Genomic DNA, 10032 nt, shown 5'->3' with positions numbered 1-10032 from the left:
GCCTGCCCTCCAGATAATAAATATGCAATTGCTTTGCAATTCATCCATTGGGTTATTATGCAATCAAACCAATCAAGAGTTCCAGACTTTAACGGGTTCTTCTTAATTGTTTTCATGTTGCTGTTCTCATGATTGCTGTATGAGATTTTTATAGACAACTATGCCTAGGGTCTTGAAGTTATATCACACCACATGTAGCCACTTACATGTATGCTTACTTGGCATATGTAACTCTTTGGGCCCTATCTTGCACCTAGCGCAATTGACTTTGTACACCGACGCATGTATCATTCCTATTTTGCACCTGCGCACAGCGGACTTTTTCCTCCACAGACGCACGTCAGTAAACTAGGAAATGCATTTGCGCTCCCGGGGGCGGTTCAGCGCAAAGAGGAGGCGTGTTCCGGCGGCACAAACGTTCCCTGGTGCTATTTTGCAGGTTTAGAAAACAATTCCGCCATTGACCAGGAAAAACCTAGTCTAAAGTCAGTGGCGCGTTGCGCATGTTATTAATATGATATTTTAAGGGCGCATGCTTGGCCATAATCAATGTAGCATGTGCACAACGCGCATGCACTTTGCTTATCTCATCTACACACAGACGCAGCAGTTCTCATTTTTAGAAAACCATACATTATTACAAGGAAAAATATTAACACACGAGGGAAATCATTGTTGTGTCCATAATGGTGGAATAAACATATGGCAGGACTTTTACTTTCTGATCCCTGGACTTCACACCTCTGGTGAAAAGAGTGTAAAGTAGTGGGCTAAGAATACAACCTTGCAGTGCTACCGTACTTAGGGTGGATGAGGTGTACTTTCCCAGCCTTACGGTCTGTTTGGTCCATTAAAAAGGCCAAAATCCAGTTGCTTGTGTGTGCATTTAGCCCCAGATGGTGTAGTTTTTTGATTAGTTTGTTTGGAACTATAGTGTTAAAGGGTGAACTGTAATCGACAAAGAGAATCCTGGTGTTAGTCTGTTCTAGATGCTCCAGAACAGTGTGTAGAGCCATGAAAATGGCATCATATGTCGATCTGTTTGCCTTGTAAGCAAACTGCAGCTGGTCCATGTTTGCAGTTGCGTAGTTCCTAATGTATGAGAGGATCAGCCTCTCCAGGCATTTAGCTGCTATGGGAGTGAGTGCCACTGGCCTGTAGACATTATGGCAAGTGATCACAGAATGTTGGGGAATTGGGATGATGGTTGATGTTTTAAAACAGGCTGGTACTATGACAAAGGACAGGGAGAGGTTAAATGTGTGTGATGACCTCAGTCAGCTGATCTGCACAGTCCCTCAGAAAACGTCCCGGCACCCCGTCTGGTCCAGCTGCTTTGCGTGGGTTAATGGTGCGCAAGGTGCATCCACCTCATGTGTTGTTAGTACCAGTTCTGTGCTTACCTCAAGTCATCACTGTCCTTTTGTTATCCCTGTCAAACCTGGCAAAGAAGCTGTTCAGCTCCTCTGCTAATGCTGGCTCACTGTTGACAGGGTCTGGAGTCTCCACATGCTTTGTGAATCACTGGCATTGGTGAATAATTTTTTTGTAAACGTATGTTGCTGCATCTTTAGTGCAGTAGGCTGCATCCCGTGCCTTGAGCAGGCGTTGTACTTCGCTGTTCATCCATGGTTTTTGGTTTGGGAACACACGGATGATTTTACCTACTGGTAACACTGTCCGCACAGAATTTGATGTACTCCATAACAGAGGTGTTATATTCTTCCATATTAATACCAGATTCGTATGATGATGCTGATAATGCAAACATATTCAAGTCTGTTGCCGTGGGCCACACCGTCAAAGTTTTGATTATTGGTGTCCTTGTCTGTATTTGTGGTCTGTAGGCTGGAAAAATAAATATAGCCAGGTGATCAAAGAGCCCTAGATGGGGGGAAGGGCAAGCCTTATATGCCCCTCTGATGTTAGTATACACCTGGTCTAAGATATTGTTGTAGGACATTTCACATTTCGGGAAAACTTTGGGAGAACTGTCTTAAGATTGGCTTGGTTGAAATCTCCAGCAACAACAAACACTCCATCTGGATGAACAGAGTTGCTTGTTGATAATGTCATGCAGTTGTATTTGTTCCAGCTGAGTGTTAGCTTGTGGTGGTATGTAGATTGCCATGATATAAACAACAGAGAATTCCCTTGGTAAAGAAAAAAGTTCTGCATTTATCCAATAAATACTCCAAATTGGGACAGCAGTAATCAAGACAGAGTTTGTGCACCAATAGTTGTTAATATAGATACACAATACTCCTCCTGATTTCTTACCGGAGTGGTGTGTTCTGCCGGCTCTATAAATAGTTCGTCCAGCTAACTCAATGGCTTCGTCGGGTGTATTGTCATCCAGCCAATTTTCCGAGTATATCATCGCACAGCAGTTTGGACAAGTCCCTCCGTGCAGTAAGTCTAAGTCTGATTTCATCCATTTTGTTTATTATTGATCAGACATTCGCGAGAAATACACTTGGTAGAGATGCCTTGAATGCCTAGCCTTTAGCCTGGTTCGTTTCCCCCACTTCTGTTTCTGTCCTCTCCTGCAGAGCTTTCCGTCTATGGAATTAATTTTGTTCCAATAATAATGAACGTAACTTTTCAAGAAACTAATGAAAATATAAATTGAAACTAAATAAAATATCTTTTCTAAACCTTCAGAAGCGTAAGCGAAAACTTCAGAAGCGTAAATGAAAACTCTGGAAGCGCATTTGTAAGTTCAGATCAGCGAAAGAAATGTGAGAAATAGTTAGCAAAACATGCAGTGTATTAAAACCGAAGTAAAAAAATTTGCCTGCGATTTATTCTTTTTCAGTTTCAAAGATATTTTATTCAGTTTCAATTTATATTTTCATTAGTTTCTTGAAAAATGTTACATTCATTATTATTGGATCAAAATTAATTCCATATTCCGTCCGGTGTTAGCTTCCAGGCTAGCTAAAAATCATATCGGTGCATCCCTAGATAAAAAGCAATGTAAGCTCACTTATATAACTTGAAATCAAAATGGCTAAATGCAAGTCAGAATTAAGGAGACTACACATCAAAGATGCAGACACATTTCATATCAACAATTTTTTTTTTTTTTAATAGATAACACATTAAATGCTTGAGAGGGTAACAAAAGAAGAAGAAAAAAAGACACCAAGGGTTAACATACTATTCCAAATACAAATAAAACATTTAAGCGGAGTTTAGACTGGTGATGCATTTCCAATTTCAATAAGCTCATCTAAAAAATATATTACAAATATATGCTTTTTTTTGGTTTTAGATTTGTGTGGTAAAAAGCCCTTACTGCATTAGAATAATACAACAGCTCCAAAGGGTCTGGTTAAAAGTAGAGTTACAATTAATGCATTACAAATCATCTCCAGTAAAAGGGGGAATGAGGCAACAATGGATGAGGAAGACACCAGACAAAGACAAAGATTGGTGTGTTTTATGCAGCTGGTTCTCCTGTATCTCCTTTAGTTTTGGGTTCCTGCCACCATTCAGCCAGGAAAGACTCCTCATAGTCCCCTATTCCCTCAAACTCTTCATCAGGTGGATTTGACAGAGCTGATGCTGCTTCCTCTGAACTCACAGTCTCCTGTTAACAAACACAGTTCACATTCACATATTTATATGAACAGTCTAATTTATAGAACAATGTAGGACAGCAGCACCCCCTAACTTTGTATATTCAGGAAATTTTGCAGGTTTCCTCAATGTCCTGTTGTCCATGTGTATCTAGTATTGCAAAGTTTGGATTTAGCAATTACAAGATATAGTTCCATTAGTCATGATGGGTCACACCCAAAAACATTTCTGCATATATTTGCTGAATGATAAAATTAATGCTTGGACTTCTTTTGACAACTTTATGCCTGAGGAATCTCTAGATGATACAAACCATTTTTCAAGTGAATCAGACCATCGCCTTGTGTTAATGTGTGTACACATATATACATAAAAGTGCAGTACTGGGCACTATATATATAGGGCCCGATACTGCGCTTGTGTACTCATACTCAAAAAAATGCTCCGATACCAACAACCAATACCAGGCAGCGTGTGTACAGTGTTTGTGTCCAGACAAAGAAACATACAAAGAGTATAAAACAGAGAGGCAGAGAGTATAATGGGGATAAAAAAGAAGGCTGTCTTAGAAGTAAATGTATCTAATTAGTGGAATATTAAACGAAATATAGTAACATCTATATAGCTGTGGTGCGCAAGCTGATAAGCGGAAAACGCTCAGTAGAGCGTGCAGCGGCACAGACACACGAGCTTGTCGAGCACATTCCTTTTTCACAGACGTTAAAGTTTGTAGTTCAGTCAGATGTAAATGGAAAAGAAAGTAAAACGAGGCATGTAGCTTATTAACGTTAACTGACGAGAGAGAGAGAGAGAGAGAGAGAGAGACACATTTGAATCTCTATTTATACAAAAAAAAAACCTTCCCGGTCCTTCCTCTTTTTTTCATGCATGTGTACACACACACACACACACACACACACACACACACACACACACGACACAACATATTAAAAAAAATACCTTCCACCAATTTAAAACATTTTGAATTAGGTTTTCCTCATGATCCATAGCACACAAGACTTCACTTAAACCCCATGTTTCCTTAAAACAAACCAGATTTTTTGTCAATTTAAAATAAACAAACTCTGCTCTGATCCTTGAAGTAACGAAAACTCTTAACATTCTCTCTAGATCTGCCAAAGCTTCTTCATTCATCTTTTTTCCCCTTGCTATTAAACAATTAATTATGCCAATTCTTCTCTTTTCAGAGGCCTTATAATTCAGTCCATAAATGAAAACAGTCATTTAACTCTTCACCTAGTTTTTCAATCCAGTTTTCTACAAAAACTATATATATATATATATATATATATATATATATATATATATATATATATATATATATATATATATATATATATATATATATATGTGAGCAACATGTATGTACATGTTTGTATTTTTGAGAGAATAATGTTTATGCATGGTTATTAAAAAAACAAATAAATGAAGTTTCTGGAATAGGGCCACAAAACACATAATAAATATGTGTCCACAAGACTTTTGAATAATGGGTGTTGAGTTTTTTCTTCAAAATGATCTGAAAATCATCCTGCCTAATCATTCACATAAAACAATACATTGATTTAAACTTTGTAAGACACGTTTTGTTTGGAAAGGCAATAAGCGTGTGGCCGTGATTCACACCTGAAAAGACAATGACCCACATAATGAGCTGCATAATGAGCAGCATAATGAGCCTTTCATTCAGATGTATCACTGAGAGAATGTGAGGACTTATTTTGTATGCATGCAAACTGCATAATATCCATGGTAAACATTCTAGTAACTATGCAGTTAATTCTCATACTGTATTTTCAGAATGTTTTGGAATATATCCTCTCCCCAAATGTGACACTAATAAAAAAACTATAATAAATAATTTAATGAGAAGGTTTATATTGACCTATTAAGATGGTGCATCTACCTTGTAAATATATGTTTTGCTATTTTATTAAACAGTTTTCACATATAAATCAACAACAATTACAATTTTAACAATATTTCAAGTGTAATCTTTCTTTTTAAAAAGTTTACATTGATTTTATCATACGTATTTCAAAGTTAAGGATTCATTAGTTTAAATATTGGAACCAACACTATAATAACATCTTAGTTGATAATTCAATATGCCTACTTTATTTTTAACAAAACATCACATACTATATATTTAACATATGAGCAGAAATATTTGCATATAAATGTTAATTTGCAGTTTAATACGTTGCTTATACAAAGACATTTTATTTCAACATATTTCAGTCGATTTTTACTCATCTCAGTATAGCAATATAGTTTGGTAAAAGCTAAACTAGTAGATGTGTTCATGTAAAAATAACATGTTTAGTAATGTAAGTGCAAGTGTGCACTGTTGTTTACAGCTGTAGTAAACATCTGTGCCGTTCATTCATTCACACACAGACACGCGATTCATATTTAAACAGTCCTTTTGCAGTTTACTGACACTATTGCATATCGCGATTAGAACAAAGCACTTAAGAACAAAAAAGTACTATTCACAGTCCGCTGACTAGCTGGATCCGTTGTTCCTCGATGTGAAACTAAATTATTCCTAAGGATTATTCCACACAGCGAAGCAAGACGACAAAGTGCACAAGTCTGATTAAACTCGCGGTGTGTTTTATCCAGCTGATATGGGAGTTGACACGTTTGCATGGTTAGCCTCAGATCATTTGCGTTTGAATAGCGTGCGCTCTCCGTGGGCGGGGTCACATTAAAACTTAATGAGCTACAATGAGCTGAGATGAGAACGGCTGACATCTCTCTCTTTTCATACAGATTACATAAACTGAGAATATTTGTTTTTTATATAAATTACTTCATTTAAAAGAAGAGAATTCAAGCTTCATGCCTGTGTGTGTGTCTGTGTGTCTGTATGCCTGTTTGACTGAGCATTCGCGGAGTTATATTTCATTTTCGGACGCGTTTCAGTTTGGACTTCACTGACAGAGAGAAGGCAGAACTCGCATCATGTTTATTTTTCTTTATTTGGCAAAAAGCACAACACTTTGGTTTTATTGTGAGTATACACAAAAAAGAATAGACACTTAACAGGATCAAATGATGTATAATCAAAGATTGTATGTAAGATCAAAATCGTATATTTCGTATATAAAATCAAGTATTTTGAGTCTCTTTTGCACCGATAAGAAAAAAAGCGAGCAGATCACGCCGGCGTGATTGCCGACCCCAGGGGGTTAAGAGCCACATCCCAAATTTCGTCAGGTATTTCACTTTCTATGTCCTTTACCCACTCACCTCTTATTCTGTCAATTAAAACATAATTTGAGGACATAATCATCTTATATATTCTTGCAATTTGACCTTTAAGAAAAGTAGGAGACTGTAGAATTCATTCCACTTCATTTTTTACATCACTATGCGTCTCTTGTACAAATGTTACATTAATATTCTTATTTTGTATTCAATTAAACTTGCTCTTTTCCTGCCGTCTCTTCCCCCATTAATATTAATGGATCCTATTCTATGGCTCTCCATGAAAAAAAGAGGACAGAAAAAGGGAAAAAAGAGAGGACAAAAAGGGGCAGATAGTTCTGCTTTTCTTCCAAATCTTCCAAAGTTTGCAGCCCTGGACATTTTCAGAAATGGAGCCATTGCAAAAACGCCTTGTGGCGGCCATTTTGCTTTCCGCCATAACTGAATTATGTATTTTGTATTATATCTCCCGAACCAAAATGTGATGATCTACCCGGTACTATGTTTTGATGGTCTAGGATTACAATGATACCATATACAACATCATAAAATGTCCAGGTGAATAGTTAATGGTGAATTCAGTGACATTGTGAGAAGGATTACAATGAAATCACTGGGCCACACTAAAAGATTTGGACAATCTTATAATATTTTCAAAATGTGAGAGACCCCAAACATTCCACTATATTGTGGAGTGCCGCAAATGTGACCAGGAAAGCACACCACACACTAACAGATTATATTCACAGACAACAGCGGGTGTGATGGGTGGTGCTGGATGGCAGATGCAGGCTAAAAACACATTAATTGCGCAGATACATACATAATACATTACATACAGTAGTTTGTCCATCCTCAGGATGGTGCTGTTCTTTTTCGCGTGATTTTTTATCCCCCAAAACTAGTTCAGCGGAGCCTACACCAAACACTGATCCCTAAACCTACCCGTCATTGTAACCTTAACCAATGAAATTAGCTGCAGGGCGGGATTTCTGCTTAACTGGTGTGTGCCCAGTGGGATTTTTTTTATTTATTTTTTTATCGAAAGATTAAAAATACGGGAGAAATACAGGAGAAATACGGGAAATTATTTAAACGGGATGATAGCGGGATAGCAAGGTAAAATACGGGAGAATCCCGGGAAAAACGGGAGGGTTGACAGGTATGGTGATAATCTCCAGAGCGTGTGCGCGTTTGTCCTCGGGGTTTCCCCAACACAACAGGATTTCTGATTCGATTCAAGATCGGGGTGGTTCCGACGTTCTTAACACACCTCACACCATCAAGATAATCGGGAGTTTACCTGGCATTGTCGGAAGGGGAGAAATTGGTTCAAAATCAGCCCAAATATCTAATATTTGTATATAGTGTGTACCAAGCATACCAAGTGATGAGTTTGATAATGCCATGAGTTAAGCAGTAAGGGTGTCTCTGAAAACAGACATCATGAACAGGCCAAAAGTGTCCAGCTGAAATTCAAGACATTTGAGTTGGTTGACGTGATTGAGAAAATGGGAAACCCCTTCGCAGAGGACAGCAACAACCTTCTGAAGCGGAACTCAAGAGAATTAGCAGACCAAGCTGTTGTGGATGCTGTTCGAGTTGCAGAGGATGGACCAAGAAAAGAGCAGTACAAACTCTTTGTTGCAGAGAGGATGCAGGGCACAAAATGCATCACTCCCCATTTGAAGAGGAACAAGCTCCCTCATTTTAAAACCGCTCTGATCAGAGGACAGTCCAAGACAAAACTCACTGAAAAATGTCTGTGCACTGTTTTCCAGACTCTACATTGCCTGTCAGACCCATGATGGGATCCAAGAAAACGTCTTCAAAAATGGAAATCAGGCCTACCCTCCATCACTCTCACTTCATGGCAGACTACACTTGGGAAACAAGTCTGCTCTGCCTGGGAAACAAGGCTGATTTGGCTAGAAAACAGTATAAGAAGTGCCCCAGACAGCGAGGTCTAAATATTATATGGGTCAGCAGTCATCAACATGCTGAAACCAGGAGTAGCTTAAACCTTCAATGACTTTTCCAGCAAGATCTTCATACCTAGTACTAAAGAGAAACTTGAAATGTCAACAGAGTGGATGTTGTATGGTACTGCTATGAAGTTACCAGCTTAAAGTCCCAGAAGTGGGGAAAGGGGACAAGAACAAGAGTGGATGGAAAAAAATAAGTTAACAAACCAACGGGAAAGGCTTCCTGAGAGTGGATAAAAACAAAAAGAGCTCTTTTACTTTCTGGCCAGGAACCTTGTGGAAATGTCGACTACCAAAAAAGTTGTTTACACATGCGGACCCAATCATCTCACCTACAAGAATCAGATCAGATTACACCTTGCACACATGAAGAGGCACATACAAGGATGCTACTCCACGTGGTGGATGCTGCAAGAAAAGGATTTAAAAAGATCACCCTGGGCACTGTGGACCAACTGTTGTGGTTCTAGCCATTGCACTGGTGTCAGAGCTGGACATTGAGGAGTTGTGGGTGGCATTTAGGACTGGCAAGAATACATACCTGCCCATGAGATTGCCAAGTCTCTGGGTCCTGACAAATCCAAGGCCCTTCCTGTGTTCCATGCCTTCACTGGCTGTGACATTGTCTATGAATTTGCAGACGGGGCAAGACGGCAGTATGGGATGCCTGGAATGCAGATGAAATGGCAACATAGGCCTTCATGGCTCTGTCAAAGGCTCCAAAAAGCATTCCAGAAGAGGTAATATCCATTGTTGAGCCTTCACAATTCTCCTCTATGATCGCATCAGCAGCCAACTTAACATCGATCAAGCTCGTTGAGTTGTTCACAAAGAAAAGGAAGGAGGAATGGAGCAAATCCCCCCAACTAAGGATGCACTGGTGCAGTCAAGTCAAGTCACCTTCATTTACATAACACTTTTAACAATATAGATTGATTGGTAACACTTTAGAATACTGTATCTTACTTACTGCATAACTAATAAGTAATTATTGAAGAACTAATAGGTAATTATTCATTAACTACTTCTTCACTACTGTTAACTACTAAGGAAGATGTGTTAACTAATCAGTATGTAATATATTTTTATGATTGTGTTAAGTAACAGTTAGTTAATCAATAAATAATGAATTCTGTCATAACTCTTGAAGAACTTCTACTAATTATCTACTAATTAAGGTTCAAGAAAAATAACTAAGAAGTAACTACTAATGAACAGTCATACA

The 10032-nt window shown here is 38.4% G+C and overlaps 1 protein-coding gene across 1 annotated transcript in view; it reads right to left on the bottom strand.

Moving 5' to 3' along the window:
* Positions 1–2815: 2815 nt before the first annotated feature.
* The window catches only part of p3h4 (prolyl 3-hydroxylase family member 4 (inactive)), a 112913-nt gene continuing 105696 nt past the window's right edge, over positions 2816–10032 (bottom strand). The window contains exon 7 of the mRNA XM_084423736.1: positions 2816–3595. Within this exon, the coding sequence (XP_084279862.1) occupies positions 3446–3595 (150 nt within the window). The 3' untranslated portion in view covers positions 2816–3445. The remainder of the gene's footprint in view (positions 3596–10032) is intronic.

The sequence above is a fragment of the Rutilus rutilus genome (assembly GCF_951802725.1).
Source record: "Rutilus rutilus genome assembly, chromosome: 11".
Taxonomy (NCBI): Eukaryota; Metazoa; Chordata; class Actinopteri; order Cypriniformes; family Leuciscidae; genus Rutilus; species Rutilus rutilus.
This window is presented reverse-complemented; position numbering and strand designations above follow the sequence as displayed.